Source organism: Staurois parvus, unplaced genomic scaffold, assembly GCF_062004578.1.
Source record: "Staurois parvus isolate SC_StPar_1 unplaced genomic scaffold, SC_StPar_1.0 ptg000151l, whole genome shotgun sequence".
Taxonomy (NCBI): Eukaryota; Metazoa; Chordata; class Amphibia; order Anura; family Ranidae; genus Staurois; species Staurois parvus.
In genome coordinates this window covers 2,942,939-2,966,879 of record NW_028317947.1, presented here as the reverse complement: position 1 = coordinate 2,966,879, position 23,941 = coordinate 2,942,939, and the positions used below count along the sequence as shown (strand labels likewise).

The 23,941-nt window shown below is 42.1% G+C and overlaps 1 protein-coding gene across 3 annotated transcripts in view; it reads right to left on the bottom strand.

Annotated features, from left to right (window-relative positions):
* The window catches only part of SNX11 (sorting nexin 11), a 67,430-nt gene that overhangs the window by 8,983 nt on the left and 34,506 nt on the right, over window positions 1–23,941 (bottom strand). For 2 of the 3 annotated variants that reach the window (XM_089674343.1, XM_089674342.1), the window contains exons 5-6: window positions 11,866–11,964; window positions 4,167–4,406 (exon numbers count right to left, since the gene is read on the bottom strand). In XM_089674343.1, coding sequence (XP_089530469.1) covers window positions 4,208–4,406; window positions 11,866–11,964 — 298 coding nt within the window. In that variant the 3' untranslated portion in view covers window positions 4,167–4,207. The remainder of the gene's footprint in view (window positions 1–4,166; window positions 4,407–11,865; window positions 11,965–23,941) is intronic. The other variant, XM_089674344.1, reaches the window with a different exon arrangement.

Sequence of the window (23,941 nt, the reverse complement as noted above, 5' to 3'; positions counted from 1 at the left end):
CAAAAATAAAAAGCACACAGGTGATCAAATACCACTGAAAGAAAGCTGTATTTGTGTGAAAAAAAAGAACGTACATTTTCATTTGGGTGCAGCATTGGATGACCGCACAATTGTCAGTTGTATTAGTGCAGCACAGTGTAGCAAAAAGAGGTCATTACCTACTTGCCCTCCAGAGGATTTACTCCCCTTAATGACCAGGCCTCTTTTTGCTACTGTACTAATTCAACTGATAATTGCGCGGTCATGCAATGCTGCAGCCAAACGAAATTTACGTCCTTTTTTTTCACACAAATAGAGCTTTCTTTCAGTGGTATTTGATCACCTGTGAGCATTTTATTTTTCGCGCTGTAAAAAAAAAAAAAGAACAAAAATTTTGAACTCCAGCTATAAAAAATATGTAGTAAACTCAAAGTTAGTTATAAATTTAGGCCAAAATGTATTCTGCTACATGTTTTTGGTAAAAAAAAAATCCTAATAAGTGTATATTGATTGATTTGTGTGAACGTTATAGCGTCTACAAACATAGATACTACAATTTACACCATTTCTTTGCTAGACATCGCTGCGTTTGTTCAATGGACAATTGCGCGGTCATGCAATACGGTACATAAATTAAATTTATGTCCTTTTTTCACACAAATAGAGCTTTCTTTTGGTGGTATTTGATCACCTGTGTGCTTTGTATTTTTGGCGCTATAAACAAAAAAGTTTTGAAAAAAAAAAACGATATTTTCTAATTTCTGTCACAAAAAATATAATTTTGTCATAAATTTAGGCCAAAATGTATTCTGCTACATGTTTTTGGTTAACCACTTGAGCACCTGAGGATTTACCCCCCTTAATGACCAGGCCTCTTTTTGCTACTCGGCGCTGCACTAATTCAACTGATAATTGCGCGGTCATGCAATGCTGCACCCAAACGAAATTTACGTCCTTTTTTTCACACAAATAGAGCTTTCTTTCGGTGTAATTTGATCACCTGTGCGCTTTTTATTTTTCACGCTATAAACAAAAAAAGGCCAAAAATTTTGAAGAAAAACAATATTTTTTACTTTCAGCTATAAAAAATATACAGTAAACTCAAAGTTGGTTATAAATTTAGGCCAAAATGTATTCTGCTCCATGTTTTTGGTAAAAAAAATCCCAATAAGTGTATATTGATTGCTTTGTGTGGAAGTTATAGCGTCTACAAACTATGGTATAGATACTGCAATTTACGCCATTTTTCTGCTATACAGCGCTGCGCTAGTTTAACGGACAATTGCGCGGTCATGCAATACGATACATAAATTAAATTTACATCCTTTTTTCCCCCACAAATTGAGCTTTCTTTCGGTGGTATTTGACCGCCTGTGCGGTTTTTATTTTTTGCGCTATGAAAAAAAAGGCTGACAATTTTGAGGAAAAAAAACAATATTTTGGACTTTTTGCTATAAAACATGTCCAGTAAAAAAAAAATGCAAAAATCAAATTTAGTCATAAATTTCTGCCAAAATGCATTCTGCGACATGTCTTTGATAAAAAAAAAATCCCAATACGTGTAAATTAATTGGTTTACGTGAAAGTTATAGCATTTACAAATGGCGGGAAAGATACTGGAATTTTTAATTTTTATTTATACTAAATAATGGCGCCGATCAGCGACTTTTGGCGGCAATCAGCGACATATGGCGGCGACCAGCGACTTCTGGCAAGACTGCGGGACAGCGGTGGACATTTTGAAACTGGGGGGGGGGGAACTGACTTGGGGTCACTGACATCCCCAGTGACACCAATACAGTGATCAGTGGAAAAAAAACACTGAAACTGTACTAATGTCACTGGGGAGGAAGGGGTTAACATTTTTAGAATTTGCAGTGTAAGGGGAGTGCTTTACTAGGGGGCGGGGGTGTGTACTGGACGGGGGGAGGGAGGGGGGAGCTGATCGAGGGAGAAAAACTCTGCAGCTTCTCACAAGCTGTCAGAGAACTGACACAGAACAGGGCTGTGTGTAAACAATGCAGCCCTGCTCTGTGTTAGCGATCACCGGCAATCGCGGGAAAACGGCCGGTAGAAACTGGCCGTGACCTGTCGGCTGACACCCGCGGGACAGGTAGGGCGGGCGCGTGCCTCGCACGCGCCCCCTACCTGTTTTGAAGGCAGCCGTTTTAAAACGTGCTTTTGCCTAGGAGCACCGCCCTGCCACCGTTTATATGCTGTGGCTGGGCGGCAAGTGGTTAAAAAAAATCCCAATAAGTGTATATTGATAGCTTTGTGTGAACGTTATACCGCCTACAAAACTATGGTATAGATAATGGAATTTACACAGCTTTTACTTTGACTGCTCATCACATTTATTGAGGTGATAAAATACCAGGATAGTACAAACACCCTCAAATGACCCTTTTCAGAAAGTAGACACTCTAAGCTATCTGGTGAGCCTAGCCACATACAGGAGCCTGAAATCCAATGACCACTTTGAAAGCCTGAAGGTGCGTAACTTCCTCATTTCACTTCCCCACTACCTATCACAGTTTCGGAGGCCCTGAAATGCCAGGATAGCACCAAACCCCCAGATCTCATTTTTTCTCACAAGGTTTTGAAACAGAAAAATAGAAAAAGAAAAAACGTTTTTGTTTTTTTTTCTTCATTTTCCAAAAACTTGTGGCAACAAACGAGATCTGCAAAATACTCACCATGCTTCTTATCAAATTCCTTGGGGTGTCTACTTTCCAAAAAGTGGTCATTTGGGGGGGGGGGGGGGGTTGCTGCTATCCCGGTATTTCAGGGCCTCCGCACACTGACTACCTATCACAGTTTCGAAGTGTAATGTGGAAATAAAGTCCTTTAAAAGCCTGAAGGTGCTTATTGGATTTTGGGGTCCTGTACTTGGCTAAACTGCCAAAACATCTCTCACATATGGTACTCCCATACTCGGGAGAAGTAGCAGAATGTATTTTGGGGAGCAATTCCACATATACCCATGGCATGGCAAAAATATATATATATATATTTTTGGTCATTTTCCAAAAACTTGTGGTAAAAAAAATAAAATTCTTCTATTGATTCAACATGCCTCTCAGCAATAGTTTGAGGTGTCTACTTTCCAAAAACGGGTCGTTTTTGGGGGTGGGGGCATTTTATGCCCAGCATTAGAAGTTTATGCCACACATCATTCACTCTTCTAACCACCTGAAGATCAAGCCTTTTCTGACACTTTTTGTTCACATGAAAAAAAGCAGTATTTTTTGCTAGGAAATTAATTTAAACCCCCAAAAATTATATATATTTTTTTAAAGCAGACACCCTAGTGAATAAAATGGTGGGTGCTACAATTTTGTATGTCACATAGTACTCAAGCAGCGATTTTTCAAAAGCAAATTAAAAACAACCCACTTTTTTTTACTTTTAATGCACAAAAACACAATATATTGGCCAATTATTTGGTAAAATATAAAAGATGTTGGTATGCCAAGTAAATAGATACCAAACATGACATGATTTAAAACTGTGCATGCCCCGTGCAATGGCGACAAACTGCATTCGTTTTTAATATTCATAGGCAGCGTTTAAAAGCCTTTACAAGCTACTATTTTAGATTTACAGAGGAGGTCTAGTGTTAGAATTACTGCCCTTGATCTGAGGTTCATGGCGATACCTCACATGTATGGTGCAACCGCTGTTTACATACTGGCACAGGGTCTACGCTCGTGCACACAGGTATGCGGGCGAGGGTGATTTTTTATTTTTTTTTTTTATTTTAATACTATCACAGGGAATGCAAACTATCTTGCCACTGCTCCCCATGTAGTCTGGGCATCCAGGGGGCTCCATGTGACTATCTTTTCTCTCGTAAATCCAAAACTTATAAGTATACCTAGATGTACTGTATTCAAAAATGCAAAAGCTGCTAGAACACCAAAAAGGTAACCAACAGACCTTTCCAAAAGACTAGAGAGATAAAAAGGTGCAGCGGTAAAGATTATGGTGCAAAAAACCACTGAAATGTTATGAGCAATATTCCAAACTGTTATGAAAGGCACAAAGTGCAAATCAATTGATAATCACAATAAAGTAAACGTCCGGGTCACAAGGTATTTGGTATATGAATCTTGCAGAATCCTGTCTGTGGTGATAGTATACGATCCAGAGGTGAAGACTGTTAGATAAATAGAATGCGCACTTACCAGAAGTGCGTATTAGATACGCATGAAAGTTTCCTTTCTTATCAGACCCCTAGGTCATCAGTATTCTGGTCAGGCCACAATCCACATCGTCCTCTGCTTCCTCGTGATGATGGGATTCCAAGATTCATCAAGCAATTACAGACTTCCGGGGAGGCTAGTCGTAAACTGGGTGAAGCTGGAGGGCTCTCTTCGGGAGCACCACCTTCCGCAGTGCCTGCTTTAAAGGGGGACCCCGGAAGTCTGTAATTCCAGTAAAAAACTTTAAAAATCATATTTCGTCATAAATTCAGGTCAAAATGTATTCTGCGACATGTCTTTGCTAAAGAAAAATCCCAATACGTGTAAATTGATTTACATGAAAGTTATAGCATCTACAAATGGCGGTATATATACTGGAATTTTTTTTCCTTTTTTAATACTAATAATGATGGTGATCAGCAACTTATAGCGGGACTGCAGCAGACATTCTGAAACTGGGGGGGGACTGACTTAGGGACACTGACATCCCCAGTGACACCAATACAGTGATCAGTGCAAAAGATAAAAAAGCTCTGACACTGTACTAATGGCACTGGGCAGGAAGGGGTTAACATTAGAAGGCAATCAAAGGGTTAACTGTGTGATGGGAGTGTTTAACTACGGGGTGGGGGGGTGCTTCACTATAAGCACACTGATCCGCCGGAAGGCTGAGCTCATCCATCCAGATCAGTGTGCTCAAACTGACAGAGAGGAGAGCTGCATTGAAAACAATGCAGCCGTCCTTCCTGTCAGTGTTTGCTGGGAATCACTGGCCGGGATCCAGTGATTGACACCTTTGGCGGCGCGGGTAGGGCGGTTGCGCGCCTCCCCTACCTGAAATGGAAAATCACGTGTATATATACACGTGATTTTGGGCAGCAGTGCCACCCTGTCGCAGTATATCTCCTGTGGCTGGTCGGCAAGCGGTTAAGGAGGACCTCATGTCTACAAAAAAAAAAAAAAATAAGAGGTATAAGGACCACTCACAAAACCCATACAAGACCCATACCGAGCATCATGACTGCTCCATCGCTTGGCTCCCTTCAAATGGCAGCACCACTTGCCCCCCCTGCTCCTTATGAAAGAAAGGGGCAAAAACAAACTGGTCAATGATGTCACAAGGGGCAGGGTTACCTCGTGAAGTCAGGGGTGACCCTGCCCCTTTGTTTAGTAGGCAGAGGGGATCAACAGAGTAGTGTTGGCAGGTAGCATTAAATTGTTATCACACTGGACCTATACCACCAGATGAAGCTCCCCACACATTTCCTTCCTGGAATTCTGTGACATGTAGTCACTAAGCCCTGTGAGTAGGTACTGCTGTGCCACACATTTACCATGGGAGATGTAGTAATTAGAAATTGAGAGCAATTAGCAGAAAAGAAGCGATAAAACATAAAGGGAATCCAGGAAGTTGTGAAAAGAGATGGCCAACAGACAGGCACCATGAAAGGAGATTTTTCAAGTAATCTTATACTGACTTGATTATTGCATATAATTATTGTTTGTATTGTTATTACAATGATGGTAGAAGATGAAAGTGTATGATGTGACTATAGATTTCCTTCAACCACCTGCAGACCTTGGGCATATAAGCTATTCCTTTAAAAGCTAGATCTTTGGCATCCTGCACACAGCCTAGATCTTCCTTCCTTGCCATGGCCAATATACCCCACAAAATCACTGAGACTTGTGGCCAGTGTTAACCTGGTACTAGTCTTTTCTGCAGCAAGTGTAGATAGCGGTTCCTGTGTAAATAATGCAGTCCAGGGATGGCTCTGAGCAGGCAGGTAGATATGTTATACTGCATGTCTCTTCTGCAATACAATTCCTGCCTGCTCACAGTCAACTTTAGTTCCGCTTTAGACACTAAGTTGGAAGCCGTATCTGTAGTCCCTAAATAAAAAAAACTGCAAGATGGTAGATTATTTTTTGGCAATAAAGTTGCGTCATCTTTTATTTTGTGTACACTGCCTGTGGAGTTTGCACAGTACAAAGTACGCTTCCAGCAAGAATGAAACTGAGTGTCAGGACAATGCAACAGTTTGTGTGCACAGGAGTTACATCATCAGTGACTGCCCAATGGCATACTTGATGGTAGCCAGCCCTGAAGAACAGGAGATGTCAGTGACCATGGATGGAGCAGTGGTAAATGTCTCCTCCCTGCAGGAAAGCACACTAATGTATAAACTTGCTATAACATTAAAAAAAAAAGCATGGAAGCTCTTCCCTTTAATCCAGAGATGAACTGAAGAGGAAATACAAAAGTAACAATATTACTCTGTATCTCTCTCTTCTGTGTTTATAAACACTATGTCAGTAGTTGTGGGTTTTTTACAGCTGGGATTACCAGCAAATGTCGGGGGTGGGGCAGAAGGTGTGCTACACATGCTCTGTGTTTGAATGAAACTTTTCTTTTGCAGCACACCCAATGTCCACAACTGGTTAAACATTATCCTCTTTGTGCATTTAAAGCCTAGCTCCAGTCAAAACATTTCTTCTTTATTAGTACCGAGTAGAGCTGGGAAGAATTAAAGTAGATGTATACCCCAACTGGGCGACATTTAGTTTGCTAAATCAGTGTGAATAAAATCATGTTTTTTTTCCTTTTAGAAAATACTGTGTTCACTTTTTTGCATCTCAGTGCTGCTGATCTCCTCTGGCCTCTTTTAGCCACTTCCTGTCTACATACACTCACTCCAGTGGCAGCTGCAGGTCACTGGATGGGGAGGAGACCCTTACTCAGTTACTACAGTGGAGCATGCCTGCTTAACCCCTTGATGTTGATGTAACACAAATATTTGGCCTCACAGAACTGGGCTTTTTTCTATGAGGCCGCATATCTGCGTACCTGTCTTTGTGCTGGAAACGCGCCGCACAGTGTGCTTCCAACACAAAGACCGCGGTGTCATTGAGACCCCCTGGTCCCGTTCTAACGATCGGGACTCCCAATTCCAGGTCACATGATCACTGCGATAGCCTCTGATTGGCTATCACAGTGATCAGTCACTGTACAGCCCAGCCCCCTTGTGGGTTTTTTTTCTCTCTATGAATAGAGGAGAGAGAGATACATTGTATCTCTCTAACTCCTGGCATTGAGGGGGAAAAAAAAGAATTAAAAGAAAAAGAAAGAAAAAATACCTATATCAAGGTTTGATCTAGTTCAGTGCCAGGATAAGTGTTTGAGTCAGGGTCGAAGGTCAGGATTTAAAAAAAAATATATAATAATTTGGTGTCAGTGTGTTCTAGGTTAAAAAAAACAAAACAAAATGTGCACTGTTGTTTCTGGGCTGTACTACGGGTACAAACAACATACACATATATGGTATCGCTGCGATCGTCAAGAGCTGGAAAATTTATTTTGGGTTGTTCTTTGGTGGTAGGTTATGGTAGTAACAAGAAACACACAGCTAAATTTAAAAAAAAATTATTTACATCAATATATTAAAGAATCTATAAGGTCTTAGTAACTGGGTTTTCATCTACTTTAAAATATCCATCAGCTTCTTTTTTTTTTTCTCTTTGTGAGCCCATTAGGGAGTTTTTTTCCTCACTTTCCATCCAACGCCTGTACAAGAAAGAGGGGTGGTTGTCACTAGGAGAGGAAATTCCATGTTTTTAAGTAACTAGCTTAAGATTTAATTGCTCATCTGTATATTATGGTCTGAATGCATGCTTCCTGCTCTAATGTGGATGAAGGAGAGAACACGGAACCTTCACTGTAATGTTTGCTATGAGAGAAGCTGAGAGTTATGCCGTCTTCCATTCTCACACTGCCATCTACTGGATGGAGATCAGCACAAAAATACAAACTAAAAGCCACTCCTCTCGTGGAAACAAACCACTGCTAGCAAAAATACGCCGTTGTAGTGGATCCACTTTGGCTTTCTATGTGCTACAGCGCGTTTAAGGACAAGAAATATTATGACAAATCTTCTGTGGAATTAAACTGTTGGCAACAACATTTTATATGAGGATGAAGACACAATCAAGGGCGGACTGACAACTCATGGGGCCCCCGGGCAATAGGGGATCATGGGGCCCCTGTGTCCTTGCATAAACTCAAAAAAGCCTATGAAAAAAGGTACCAGGGGCATCTCATGGGGCCCCCTACTGACCCTGGGCCCTCGGGCAGTGCCCGAGTTTCCAAATGGTCAGTCCGCCCCTGGACACAATTAAAAATTGCACTGGGATAGTTACATTAAGGGCCAGGTAACGCCACAAAAACATACTTTGGATGCGTTTTTGCTTACAGGTCACACCACACTCTGTTTCAGTGTGTTTTTGATGTGTCTTGCAGTGTTCCAGTATAGTTTTGTGCAGAAAAAATTCAGCATGTTCTACTTTTTTTTTTTCTGCACCAGACACTGGCTGGAACGGACTGCACTGGTGTAAACTAGGGTCACTGGAATACATGGAAAATACCGTGCATGCATTTTTTATGCAGAAAAACAAAAATGCACTGGACTACATCTGGTGTGAAGCAGCCTTTTAACCGCCTCCCGCCTGCCATATAAGGTAATGACGGGTGCCAGGGGGTTCTCTCGCTCTGGGAGGACGTCATATGACGTCCTCCCACTCTAACTGCACATGCACGCCCCCAGGGGCACCCAGTGTGGCGATCGGTGGTGCACTGCGTCCCTGGGACACAGCAGATCACCAATCAGCGGAAAGAGACTATGAATTTGGCTCTGTCTTGTGATCAGCTGCGTCCAATCACAGCTGATCACATGTAAATAAGGAAATGCCGGTTATCGGCATTTCTCTCCTCACGAGCTGTCACGCTGACAGTTTATGAGGAGAGGAGAGCTGGTAATCGGCATTCCTTCAGAGGGGACATCTACATTGATCATTAGTGCCCTGATGATCAGTGTAGCCCCATCAGTGTCACCTGTCAGTGCACATCAATGCCACATATCAGTGCCTACCAGTTCACATCAATGCCACATATCAGTGCCCATCTGAGCTGCCTTTCAGTGCCGCCTATCAGTGCCATATATGAGTACTGCCTTTCAGTGCCCATCAGTGCTGTCTGTCAATGCCCATCAGTGCCACCTATCAGTGCCCATCACTGCAGCCTCATTAGCGAACATCAGTGAAGGAGAAAAATTACTCATTTACAATATTTCATAATAGAAACAAAGAAAAAAAATTTTTTTTTTTTTTTTTTTACTACACAAAATTTTCTGTGTTTTTGGTTTGTTTATCAAAAAATAAGAAACCCAGGGGTGATTAAATACCATCAAAAGAAAGCTCTATATCAAAAAAAATTATAAAAATATCATATGGGTACAGTGTTCCTCGCAATTGTCATTCAAAGTGTGACAGTGCTGAAAGCTGAAAATTGGCCTGGGCAGGAAGGGGGTGAAAGTGCCCTGTAGGCAAGTGGTCAAAGCGGTTGTAAAGGCTCAACGTTTTTTACCTTCATGCATTCTATACATGAAGGTAAAAAAACCTTCTCTATGCAGCAATGCCCCCCAGCCCCCTTAATACTTACCTGAGTCTCATCGCAATCCAGCAATGTGAATGATAGCCTCGGCTGTCCCGGGTCTCTGCCTCCTCATTGGCTGAGACAGGAAGCAGCAGCCATTGGCTCCCACTGCTGTAAATCACAGCCAGTCAGCCAATGAGGAGAGAGAGGGGTTGGGGCCAAGCCTTGGCTCTGTGTGTGAATGGGCACACGGGGCAATGGGTGCCCCTATAGCAAGCTGCTTGCTGTGGGGGCACCCGACAGAACAGAGGGGCCAGGAGAGCCTGTGTGGACCCAAGAAGGATCCAGGCTCCTCTGTGCACACAGTAGGAAAAAAAAATCTGAACCTTTAGAATCGCTTCAAGCACATACTAAGTAAACCAGCAAAAAAATAAACAAACAGTCATTACTATAAAATATACACTTCTGTAGTGTGAAAATACACTTGTGTGTGTAAAAAAAACAAAACACTCTAACGTGTCAGTGAAGGTTCACATGTACGCAGGTCCTGGTATATATATCTAGCTAGTCACAGTCAACTGCAGTTGTTCAGTAATGTTAAAGAACAAGCAGCACCATGTCTAACTCCTACCTGCCCACCGTGGTGTCCTATTAACCACCTGTCTACCAAGGTACGTTTATGAATGTCATGGCAGATAATCGGTTAAATCAAGCTCACAGCTGCTGCTTCATCTGTGAGTTTGGTACCAGTTTTAAGAGCCCGCAAAAGGATTTCTGATAAAAATGATTGAGTGGCTCCAAAGGAGGGGAGAATGTCTGTCTATCAACCTGTAGAAGGTGCAGGACTGGACATAACATGACCATGTAAGAGACAAGATGACGCCACCAGCTCATTTGGTGAAGAGAGATGTAAAAGGGCTTAGCCTGTAACTCCTCCTAAGCCATACCTGTGCCCATTGGGGTGAAACGCGTCAAAGTTAAACATGTCAGAGGTGTGGTTTAAAAGGAGTTACAGGCTAAGGCCATTTACATCTCTCTCCAGCAAATGAGCTGGTGGCGTTGTCTTGTCTCTTACATGGCATGCGGTGTCTTCGTGTCTTTTTATGCTCCAGTGCTATCTGGATTAGGCACTTGACACCCTGCACCCATCTAATACCTTGAGACACCGAACTTTCATGTTACTAGAACACCTTCAGCGGCACTAAAAAATATTGTGCAATATCATGAGTATAACTGTTTAGGAGTGTATCCTCCTTCACTAGGGTGACAATGCTGAAGGAATGGCATTGCCTAGCTAAGGCAGTACTGTAGTCCAGCAACTGCAATGCAGAGGAAAGAGTGACGCTGTTGGAGATTGAAAAAGCAGCATACAGCATTATCAATCAAACCAGGAAGCAAGGTCCGATCTGGGTAACTGGCAGGATCAACAGGCATGTTTTACAATAAAAAAAGATTGAAAAAAATGAAAGGCGTGTAAATGTTTTCTGCTTCACTTAGTTTTAAATTTTTTGCCTGTATTTACACTTTATTTTAGAAGAGGTTTATCTGTACAAATATATATTTTTTTCACAAATATACACATACAGCAGGTAAAGCAGTTGAACACGTCACCATTTTTCTCAGTAAATATATTTCCTGCCCGGTGATTACTCACCGGTGATTCGAACAGTTCTCTCCCCTGTCAGCTCCAGCCATGCACAGCCAGTGTGCTTACAGTGAAGCACACATACAGCACACTATGTAAAACACTCCCATCACACAGTTAACCGTTTGAGCGCCCCAGGTTAACCCCTTCCTGCCCAGTACCATTAGTACAGTGTCAGTGCTTTTTATTAGCACTGAATTGGTGTCATTGGGGATGTCAGTGACACCAAGTCAGTTCCCCCCAGTGTCAGAATGCCCATCGCAGTCCCACTATAAGTCGCTGATCGCAGCCATTACTAGTAAAAAAACCAAAACATCCCAGTATATATACACCGTCATTTGTAAACGCTATAACTTTCATGTAAACCAATTAATTTGGCAAAGAATGTAGCAGAATACATTTTGGCCTAAATTTATGAGGAAATTACATTTCTTTTTATTTTTTACTGGACATGTTTAATAGCAAAAAGTCAAAAATATGTAATTGAAGACACTTAAATGTTATTCTCAAACACATTTTGTAGGAACATCTGAGATACAAGTACACAAGGTTAGAGCTTTGGTGCTGCAAAAGTGTCCTTACTGCTTGAGATTTGTATAAAGACTTACTGTTCCAGGAACTGCTGCAGTCCTTGTCGTCTTCTTTCAATAAAGTCATCACTGCATCCCATATGAAAAGGATCTTTCCCTGGCAATGCAGGGACAGGCCTACAAAAAAAAGGGGCGTTCAGGATTAGAAAAGCCACAAGTATATGGGTAGTCAAGCAATTTAATAGGATACAGTCCTGATGAGGTGAAATGCAGAGACCACCTTGGGAAGGAAGGTGTAAGTCTGAAGACCCTTTTCCCTCATGTAGGATCAAAACGTGCACAATGAAGCTGCCATTTTAGACTGATTTACCCAAGATGATGGTAACAAGGAAAAATACTGTGTAGCTTAGAGCAGAGATAACTAAAGCGTATCTATGGTCAACATTTAAAATCATATATTTACACACTGAATTTCACTTATTTCCAGCCTATTTCATTCTGAATGATCTTGAAATTTGTAAACTTACTTTGTGAAGATCCCACATATTTCCTTCCTTGAATTCTATGATACATATTCATTATGACATGTGAGTAGTCACTTCTGTGTCAAAGAGCCTGCCTTCTGAACTACAGAGGAGCTGAAGAGGAGGAGTTTCAGGAGGTGGAGTCAGTACAGGAATCACTGCTTACAGGCAGCAAGGTACCATGGGATATGTAGTCCTTAGAAATTGTAAGTAAAGAGCAGAAAGGCTGCAAAGCATGGTGGGGATCCAGGAAGGCGTTGATAGAACTAAACTAGAAAGAAAATGAAGAAGGGGGCGAGTGGAGGCAGACGCGGTGGGAAGTGACGTCATACGGAATGAAGCACCAATATCTATGTATTTGAGGCGATTTTAATGTTTTAAGTGTGTAAGTGCAATTCATTTTTAAATAAAACTACTTTTTAACAACATACTACACTCTGAGGCTTTTTTGTATCTTTCCCACCCATGGGTAAAGCAACATGACTGCATGAATGGGCAAGAGCCTTAAAAAGGCACATCAACTTACATATGATTGGAATCAATAGGTAATCCAGGTGAAGAGCCCCTAATGGCATGGAGGCATAGAAAGAATGGGATACTGATGAAAGCCGGATGTATTATGATATATACACTATATCACATCTTCATTAAGGTGAGAGTTCTGTGAGCACAGAGGTGGCACAAATTGTGCCAAGTGGAATCTCAACAGTGGGAATTTATTGTTGGTGGACTGATCACACCTCAGGACTGCAACTTATTAATTCCATAACATTTTGGAGTATATGGACCGAGCACTTTTGGTTATCACTAAAATATATTAGTTGGATTGCTTTCACTATTAATGTATGTATATCCATACATGTTGTGCTCATTGCATACTACATATATTGTACCTACATGGTGTGTATTGTAACGTATGCATATTGAGTATGCTCACACAGGTTGGCGTTTAGTGATATATATTTACTTTTAGCACAATCATTTTCTTATGTTTAGCAGCGCAACATCACATTTTTCAAAAACTGATTTTTGATTTCAGTGTGGAAACACAATTAGAGGTGTTCAACAGCTATACTACATTGTTACGTATTTCACATTCAATCATAGGTAGCGCAGGAGTCACTAATCACATATGTACTTCTGAAAGAACATCCTACACCCTCCACACTTCCCTGGTTCTTGCTGCACTCTGGGTGATGAGTTGTCACCACCCACACAGCTGATGAAGTGGTCTGGATATCTGAAAGCCAGAACGGATCAGAGTGATTCCAATTGGTCCGAGTGGTCTTGATCCAAGAGACCATACAATGGAAATCTTCCCAGTGCAGGGGACACACTGGAAGATGGGAATGAGGGAGCAGTGTACCAAACTCTTGCAAAGGTCAGTGGACGCCTCGCCTAATGAAAAGTTGGGGTGCACCTTCATGCCAAGAAAAGCATGTAGGTGGATTTGGCAGGCTTAGAATGTCAGGTCTTTTAGGTAGAAGGACAGCCAAGCTTTGGGCAGGGGGGTCACCATGACAGGTAAGGGTATACAGAAGCAAAAAAGGATGCTTCTGAGGGAGAACCTGCAAGTCTGCTCATAAGGTTTCTTCTGCTGGGGAAGGCAGGCACTCTTATGCCTGGTAGCATCCTTCATAACAGCATCCATTGTAGTCTCTGCCAAAGGGAACATAGCCCTAGAAAAAGGTTTCAGGCTGTTATCACTGGGATTCACAAGTTAATGGACATCATTAACTAGAATGGTATGAACTTTGTTAAGGTGAGAGATAGCCAGATCCATAGTCTGAATGGACTACTTAAAAACAAACCCCTCATTAGCCCTTTACTGACGAAGGCAAAACAAACCTTAACATCTAAAATCCAGTGGACAGGTGTCTTTTATACAGGTAATAAATAAGATTAGCATCACTCACTTTAAGAGACTGCTTCTAATCTCAGCTTGTTACCTGTATGAAAGACACCTGGTAGCCAGAAATCCTGCTGAATGATAGGGGATCAAATACTTATTTTCGTCATGAACATGCATATCAGTGCATAATTTATTAGACATGCATTTCTTTTGAATTTTCTTGTTGCTATTCTGTCTCTCAGTGTTACAATACACCTACCATTCGATTTTTAGACTGATCATTTCTTTGTGAGTGGGAAAACATTCAAAATCAGCAGAGGATCAAATACTTATTTCCTTCACTGTATAAAGGAGAACTAGCCCAAAATAGTATATCTTCATTTCTAAAAAAAAAGTTGGGACATTGTGTAAAATCTACATAAAAACAGAATGCAATGATATGCAAATCTCATAACCCCATCTTTTTTTTTTTTTTTTTATTTATTTGAATCTCTATCACAGTGAAACAATCAGTACAGTAAAAGTGTGGCTTGTGGCTACAAACATACAAGGAAGCCAATGTAATTTCCAGTACTAAATCTAACAAACGAGTAGGTTTACATGTCATAAGTCAAACGGTATACCGCTAACAACAGAGCAGAAATGATGTGAGTGACCTATGCTCTATCTCACATTTTCCGTTTACATAAACTCATATTTTATTCACAAAAAACATTATTGTTATACAGGATTTATATAGCACCAACAGTTTGCTCAGCTCTTCACAATATAAAGGGAGACAATACAACAACGATACAGTTCAATACAAGAGGGTTAGGAGGGCCCTGCTCCTTGGAGCTTACAATCTAAGAGGGAGGGGCTGGTGGTACAAAAGGTAGTAACTGTGGGGGATGGACCGGTAGGAGGAATAGAAAACTCCATTATTAACTGAAGGCGGGATAGGCTTCCCTGAAGAGATAGGTTTTCAGAGATTGCCTAAAAGTGGGCAGAGTAGGCGATAGTCTGTTAAATTGGGGTAGAGAGCTCCAGAGGATGGAGGAAGTACTGCAGATGAGCATGAGAGGAGGAGACAAGGGAGCTAGAGAGCAGGAGGTTGTGGGAGGAGCGGAGAGGAAGGTTTAGGTGATATTTGGAGACAAGTGGTGATGTAATTGGGGGCAGAGTTATAAATGGCTTTATACGTTATTGTTAGTGTTTTGAATTTTATCCGTTGGGCAACAGGAAGCCAGTGGAGGGATTGGCAGAGAGGGGTGGCAGATACAGAACGGTTAGTAAGGTGGATGAGTCTGGCAGCAGCATTCATGATAGACTGAAGAGGGGATAGCCTGCGATTATGTAGACCAATGAGGAGGGAGTTACAATAGTCAAGGCGAGAGATTACAAGGGAGTGAATAAGTTGCTTAGTGGTTTCAGAGGTTAAAAACGGGCGTATCTTGGAGTTGTGGGGGTGAAGTCTACAAAATTTGGACAGCGATTTGGTTTGAAGCTTAAAGGACAGATGGGAGTCCAGATTACACCTAGTACCCTGGCGTGAGGGGAGGGACTGATGGTTGTATTATTAATCTTGATGGAGAAGTCAGGGGAGGGGGCACGGGCTGGAGGGAATAGTATGCGCTCTGTTTTGGAAAGATTTAGTTAGAAGAAGTGGAGCGACATCCATGACGATATGGCACTTAGTAGGTTAGTAATGCGAGAGGAGACTGAAGGGGTGAGGTGAGGAGTAGAAAGATTTGTGTGTCATCAGCATAAAGATGGTACTTAAACCCATGGGAGTTTATCAAGTGACCAAAGGAAGGTGTAGATGGAGAGGAGAAGGGGTCCAAGGACAGAACCTTGAGGGACCCCTACAGAAAGAGGAAGTAAATTTAAAATGGTCTGTTGCAAAGTGGAAAACTGTTCTGTGGTCAGACAAATTGAAATTGGACATTCTTTTTGGCAACCATGGGTGCCGTGCCCTCCAGACTAAAAAGAGGAGAGGGACCTTTCAGCTTGTTATCAGCACTCATTTCAAAAGTCTGCATCTCTGATGGTATGGGGGTGCATTTGTGCATATGGAATGGGCAGCTTGCACATCTTGAAAGACACCTTCAGTGCTGAAAGTTTTATCTGAGTTTTAGAGCAGCATATGCTTCAATCTAGATGACACCTTTATCAGGTAAGGCCTTGCATATTTCAGTGAGACAATGCTAAACCACATACTGCAGCTATGACAACACAAGTCGTTGTAGTTGAAGAGTCCAGATGATTAACTGGTCTACCTGCAGTCCAGACCTTTCATTAATTGAAACTATTTAGCGCATCTTGAAATGACAAATATGACAAAGGCAACCCAGGACTGTTCAGCAGTTAGAATGCTATATCAGGCAAGAATGGGGACAACATTCCTTTTCCAAAACTCCAGCAACTGGTCTCCTCAGTTCCAAGATGTTTACAGAGTGTTGTTAGAAGAGGGGATGCTACACCATGGTGAACATAGCCCTGTCCAAACATTTTGGGACATGTTGCTGCTATCAATTTCAAAATGACCATATTTTTTTCTCAAAGTGGTACATGTTCTCAGTTTAAACATTGGATATGTTTCTAATTGCTATTGTGCATAAAATGTGGGTTTATGAGATTAGCATATCACTGCATTCGGTTTTGATGTAGTTTTTATACAGCTCCCCAACATTTTTGGAATTGCGGTTGTACAAAAAACTATAAAAAAAAACTAAATTAACATTTAGCTGTACAAAATGTATGTTTGCTTAACCACGCTACTATGTATGAGCATCTAGTTTAGATGCAAACAATAGTATATAAAGGCTTGCAGCTATACATTCATATGCGTTCCCACATACAACCAAAAGTAAAGATTATAAACAAAGTGTAGCGCTACAGGGATGTTAAACGTATAATCGCCCGATGCTGTAACATGTAGATCAGGTCAGGTGAAAGCATTCAGGTAGCTGTACTGCCGCCCAATTGCTTCCACACAGCCCAATACAGTGCAAGCCTTCGCCCGCCTGTCCGCTATGTCTCCCAGGCTCCGCTTGTCCACCCATCTGCGGGCCTGGGACTGGTTCAGCAGGTTTCACTTCCGGGTCCCCTTTGACAGATTTCCCAGCCATCGAGGCAGGGAATTAATGTAATGCAGTGCGATGTACACTGAATTACATCCAGTGGAGTACAGTGGAGACATCCAGAGTCTTTTAGACCCTGGATGTCAAAATAAAGAGAACCTGTCACAAAAAATCATCACATAGGGGACAAAAAACCAGAAAGAAAGACAGAAAAAAAAAAGAAATTAATTTTTTACAATTTAAAAAAAAAAACAATTTTTTTTGCTTAAAGTTACACCCAAGCACATAATGCCCCGCCCCACATATATATACACGAACGTACAAATGTAAAAGCACACGCTGGTGCACCTACACATGAAAATGTTGATTGTGATACACATGTTACACATCGCTGAGCACGCCAGAATGAGAGAAATAATTCCAGCACCAGACCTCCTCCGTAACACTAAACTGATGACCTATAACGGGCTTTAATAGCGTCGCCTATAGAAAATATAGGGTGCTAAACGAGAGCACACAAATTTAAGGTATGACATGTTGGATATCTATTTGCTCGGTGCAACCTCATCTTTTATATTTTACCAAACAATTAGGTAATTTATTGCTTTTTGCACCCTAAAATTAATTTAAGTGTATTTTTTACTGAAATTTTGCATTTTTACTAGACCTTTGCAGTAATATTGTGCGACATAAAAAATTGGAGCTACTACTACTTTATTCTCTAGGGTGTCTGCTTTTAGAAAATACATAATGTTTAGGGATTTCTTGTAATCTTCAGGCCTAAAAAGATTTTTTACATGTGTGCAAAAAAACACAAACACAGTTCTGTCAGAGAAAGGGATAAAGGATAAGTCCGACACTCCTCTTTCTTGACAAGCACCCAATCGATGTCCATTACACTGCAAGGTCTTTCTCCTCCCTGCTAGTCCCCGGGTGCAGTGCTGGAGACAGCCAGGGAGGTGAGGATGAGATAAACAGCGCAATGTTAAAAATATTAAACGTTTAAGTCACCATAAAGCCCCTTTTATTTTTAAAAGCCCGGCTTTGGTTAAAAAAAATTTTTTTGTCTGGACAAATAGATTGTGATGAGGGACAAGTAGATTTGGACACCAATTTAGTCCCTGGACAAGTAGTTTTTTAAAAAATTTCTACTCCCCTGCACTACCAAACTGTCACAATAGTGGTGTGATGCTCCGTAATATTACTAGTAAAAAACATGGACAACTGAATATCTTCCTGTGTTAACCCGAAGCTGTATATTTCTTGTAATTAACTATGACTCACGGCAAAAATAAAAAACAAACAAAATGAATTCTGCCTATGTGCATAGGGATGCCACGTGTGCATGTTTTTTTCGGTGTTTGAATCAGTAGTTGAGTCCAAAAACAAAGGGAAATACATCCAAATCTAATTATCGGGTATCGCAATACTGTTCAAAATACTCTATAATGACTTCCTAAACTGACAAATTTCTAATAATGCGAGACAGTGAGGTAGATTTTGTTACAAGGGTGGATGCAGAATCCTGTGCTGGATGGACAGGCGGGGCAGTGGTAACAGGTTTCATATCTTATCCCATTTTTCCTGCACACGCAGCACCTCTTTCTCTGGGTTCTAATGGTTTACGTTAACAGTGGCTGGGATGAGGAACAAACATACCTGTGATCCGCCTAACATCCGCCGACTCTGCAGGATGTCCAGCTTTTGGCTTAAGCATAAGATGCTCTAATTTTTTTTCCTGTTACTACAGAAACCAGCAGATTATATTTTTAGAGCACTTATGGAAGGCCACCTGGACCAAGCATATAGCAACCTTTTGATACCAGGTCCTTGGTGTACAGGTAGGACTGTGAGACCTGGTCAGATTAGATCAACCCCCAGCTATGTACTTGTATTCACTGACACAAGTGATATTTACATCTGTGCAGCTGACCCAGATTACATTACAGCCACTGTGCTCTGTGGGTGGATGGATTGTCAGCATATATACGTCTTTTCAGTCAGTAAACTTGACAGCCAGCAGTTTCTCTTGCTGATAAACGTGATGTGCTTTGCTGTAGATGCTGTCTCACCAGATGATAGGAATTCTTTGCATTTTGCTTAATGGTACCACATGCCAGGGCTTGAAATTTCCACTCGCCTGCTCTCATTTGGCTAGTGAAAAATAACATGTGGGCGAGTGTGTCCCAGGCGCCGCATCGGAGGGTGGGAGGCGGGTGCTACCAGCAGCACCAACCTGCCCCGAGCACTGTGTTGAGGGGGGGCGCACTGCTGGTGCCGCTCCTCAGTGATGGGAGTGATCGCAGTTTCACTCCTGTCACAGGGAGCAGCTGCTGACACTTGCTGGAGGGAGGACTAGGTTTTCTCCTCCCTCCTGCCTGCAGGGGGCAATAGACAGCCGGCACTAAGGAATTAAGGCAGAGTGTCCTTCCTCTCTCCCCTTGTCATGTGACTTATCACATGACCAAAGGAGGGAAAGAAGGAGACGCTACAAGAAGATCTGTGAGTACAAGGGGGAAGGGTGAGGTTACACTTATGGGGACACCTGATGCAAAGGGGGGCTCTGATGGGGACACCTGATGCAAAGGGGGGCTCTGATGGGGACACCTGATGCAAAGGGGGGCTCTGATGGGGACACCTGATGCAAAGGGGGACTCTGATGGGGACACCTGATGCAAAGGGGGACTCTGATGGGGACACCTGATGCAAAGGGGGACTCTGATGGGGACACCTGATGCAAAGGGGGACTCTGATGGGGACACCTGATGCAAAGGGGGACTCTGATGGGGACACCTGATGCAAAGGGGGACTCTGATGGGGACACCTGATGCAAAGGGGGACTCTGATGGGGACACCTGATGCAAAGGGGGACTCTGATGGGGACACCTGATGCAAAAGGAGGACGCTGATGGGGACACCTGATGCAAAAGGGGGACGCTGATGGGGACACCTGATGCAAAGGGGGACACCTGATGCAAAGGGGGACACCTGATGCAAAGGGGGACACCTGATGCAAAGGGGGACACCTGATGCAAAGGGGGACACCTGATGCAAAGGGGGACGCTGATGGGGACAATTCTATTAAGCTTTTGCTGTTATGTTTAAATTGACATAATAAAGCTATGTTATAACTGCTGTTTTTTTATATTTTGGACTCTTTATTCTAAAGAAAAATGTAATTTCATAAGCTTTAAGGGGGTGGGGTTGGAGGCGGACCTGGGCAAGGTTTGGTGGGGCAACTGGTGGAGAATAAGGTTTTCGCCTTGCTAGTAGGTCTAGACTTGATATTTTAAGCCCTCCCATATGCTCTTGTGTTTTTCAGCATGCAAAAATCTAAAAAGCTGCACCCCAGTTTAGTAGTTATTCACATACATGTGGCAACCCTTGCAGATTAGAAGGTGCATCAACTGCTGTACAAGTTTGCTGTTTATTCCTCTATTTTCTGGGCCCTTCATATATTTTGAAGGCAAACGTGAACCGTGCTGTGCTTTTGCACAATCTGTAAAATTTTACTGTAAAACTTTACTCCATATCAGGAGCGTACCGGCCCCATGCTGCAGGGGGTCCATGCAGCCCCCCCTGCATGCCAGAATAGGAGGAGCAGCGAGGGCAGCTGCATACAGAGGAACCAATCGCTTAATTTTCCTCCAGCAGTCGCTGAATCATTATCATTATCCCCCTGATGAAGTCACGTGACCCTGTGACGCAACGCGTAGGGGAGGGGCTCTGACATCACGACGTTGCATCGGAGAGGCTCGGCGATTCCAGCAGAGGCAGACAGAAAGGCAGAGTGAATTACAAGCTTTGCATACCTGTACCAGATAAGTGCCATAAACTGCTGTATCACTGCATTTGGTAGCAATAAACTACTCTTACATAAAAGGATAAGGCACCATGGTCTTTCTTTTCTCCTTTTGATTTATATATCCAACACTGAGGAAAGGTGGATATGAGGAGGAGGTGTCCCCAGGAGGGGAAATAGGAGATTCTCACACATTTTTCCAAATGTCTATCCATGAGTGGCTACTTGTATGGAGTAAGAGGAGATCATAGGAGGATCTGAGCAGGACTTCACTTCCATCTGGAATACTATATATAGGAGCATTATCCCACAGTCCTGGAAGGACTAAAAGTTTATTTGCCTAAATTTATTTGGGCAAATATTAAGGTGAGCGCATATTGAGACTACACGGCACCTGGAAAGAGGGATTAAGGAGTTCACCTGCACATTGCACAAAATTTATAAAAAAGACTGTTTAATTGATTTATGCACTTTATGAATTACATTTGCACATTTATTATTGAATTGGTATTATTGATTGAGCACTAATGGCATATAGCACAATAATGGTTTGATTTATATATATTTATTTATATGTCACATTAATTAATTTTAATTATTATTTATTAGTTTATTTATTTATATGAGTGACATACACTATGTGATTAAGTATTTATAGTAGGAGCGCGGCATTATAAGTATATATAATTGATTAATAGATACACAATCAAGTGAGTTTGTGAAAGTGTCAGCGCACCCAGCACAATATTTAGGTAGCTTATTATTACTAATATTACTAATACTATATTGAACACCTCATTCACAGTAGCTCACAAGTATTCACTTTTAAACTGTAGTCGCTGAATGCCTGTGGGAGGGACAAGAGAAGCAAGCATTCTGCGGCTGCTGGAGGAAAATGGAGAGATCGGTTCCTCCTTCTGCAGCTGCCCCTGTTGCTCCTCCTATACAGCATCTTTCTGCATTCCCCCCCCCTCACCCATGCTCTCTGACCACCACCCCCCCATGCTCTGTGCCAGCCAACCGCCCCCCTCCATGCTCTTTCCTGGCCCCCTGCAGCTCTGCCGGGTTCCCACCTCCCCTCTTCTGCCGGCCGCTGCAGTGGATCTTTCAGGATGGAGAGCAGGGAAGGGTCCGGTAAATGTGTAATTTACCAGCCCCTTCCTTTTCTGAATAGGGAGTCAGCGATCACTACTGATCTCCGACTCTGTCCATTCAGATCTGCAGCATAGCAAACAGTGTTTACTATGCTTCAGTTTGTGAATGAACGGGAAGCTCTGTACAGAGCTATTCCTATCCATTCATTCTGTGCAGCTGAGGCTGCAGAGAAGGAGATTGAGGGCTGTGTCTTCAATCTCCTTTCTCTATCCCAAAGGTGGAACATCAGAGGTCTATTTAACCACTTGCCCTCCAGAGGATTTACCCCGCTTCCTGACCAGGCCATTGTTTGTGTTACAGCGCTGTGTTAATTTAAGTGACAATTAAAGTAACGCTGTACAAAAATTACATTTATGTCCTTTTTTCCCTGCACAAATAAAGCTTTCTTTCGGTGGTATTTGATCACCTCTGCGTTTTTTATTTTTTTGCGCTATAAACAAAAAAAGACAGACAATTCTGAAAAAAAAAACCAAAAAACTATTTTTGAATTTTTGCTCTAAAACATACCCAGTAAAAAAATGTTTTTTTTTACATTTCTTCATAAAATTAGGCCAAAATGTATTCTGCTACGTCTTTGCTAAAAAAAAAATTCCCAATACGTGTAAATTAATTGGTTTACGTGCAAGTTACAGCGTCTACAAAATGATGGTGTATATATACTGGAATTTTATTCTTTTTTTATACTAGTAATGGCGGCGTCCAGCAACTTAAAGCGGGACTGTGGTGGCCATTCTGACACTGGGTGGGAACTGACTAACTGCCACTGACATCCCAATGACACTAATACAGTGATTAATGCTAATAAAAAGCACTGACACTGGGCAGGAAGGGGTTAACATCTGGGACAATCAAAGGGTTAACTGTGTGCGTTTTACATTATGTGCTGCGTGTTTTACTTTTGAGACATGCTGCTTTGTATTTCTCTGCTGTGCACAGAAATACAAAAGCAGCATGTCCTTGCTGGCAAGAGAGACCTGTGTGTAAACACACAGGTCTCTCCCCTGTCAGCTTTCCCCGATGATCGCTGGGTGCCAGCGCGGAATCTCCGGCCGGGATCCGATGATCAACATTCCTAGGCGTCAATGGTGGCACAGGTAGGGCAGCACGCATGCTCCCTACCTGAAAATGCAAATCATATACATATATATATATATATATATATATATATATACACACACACACACACACACTTGATTTTGCACAGCCCTTCTGCCCTGTAGCAGTAGTTCTACAATAGGGCAGTGGGAAAGCAGTTAAACCCCTGATATCTCACCAAAGCATTACAACAGGGCTCCTAAAAAAATTGTGAAAATAAAAATATTTAAAAAAATGTTTAGAAAAAAAGAAAAAAATTTAAATAACAAGAATTAAAAAAAAAAACTACCGACACCAGTGGTGGAACTACCAGGGTCACAAATGTCACACTTGCGACCGGGCAATGGCGCTTTGCCACTGGGCACAGCCTTTCAAAAGCATTAGGTGTGATTTGTAGAATGATCATGTCTGGGGTCACCACTTGCGGGAAACTGAACTGCTGCTGAAGTGTAAAAAACAGAGCACTGCTTTAAACTACTCCCAGAGTCTTAATGCTGAAAAAGAACAAGGAGTGGAATGGATGAAGCTAGAGGCCGAGCAGTTAGAAATTCTGGGCTTTTGGACTAAGCCCATGTTCAGGATGACCCAGAACTATTTTCATTTCTGCAAGGTGTGTTGCCACCCAGTTGTTCACAAGGGAAGATGTGCGGTGCTACGCTAGAAA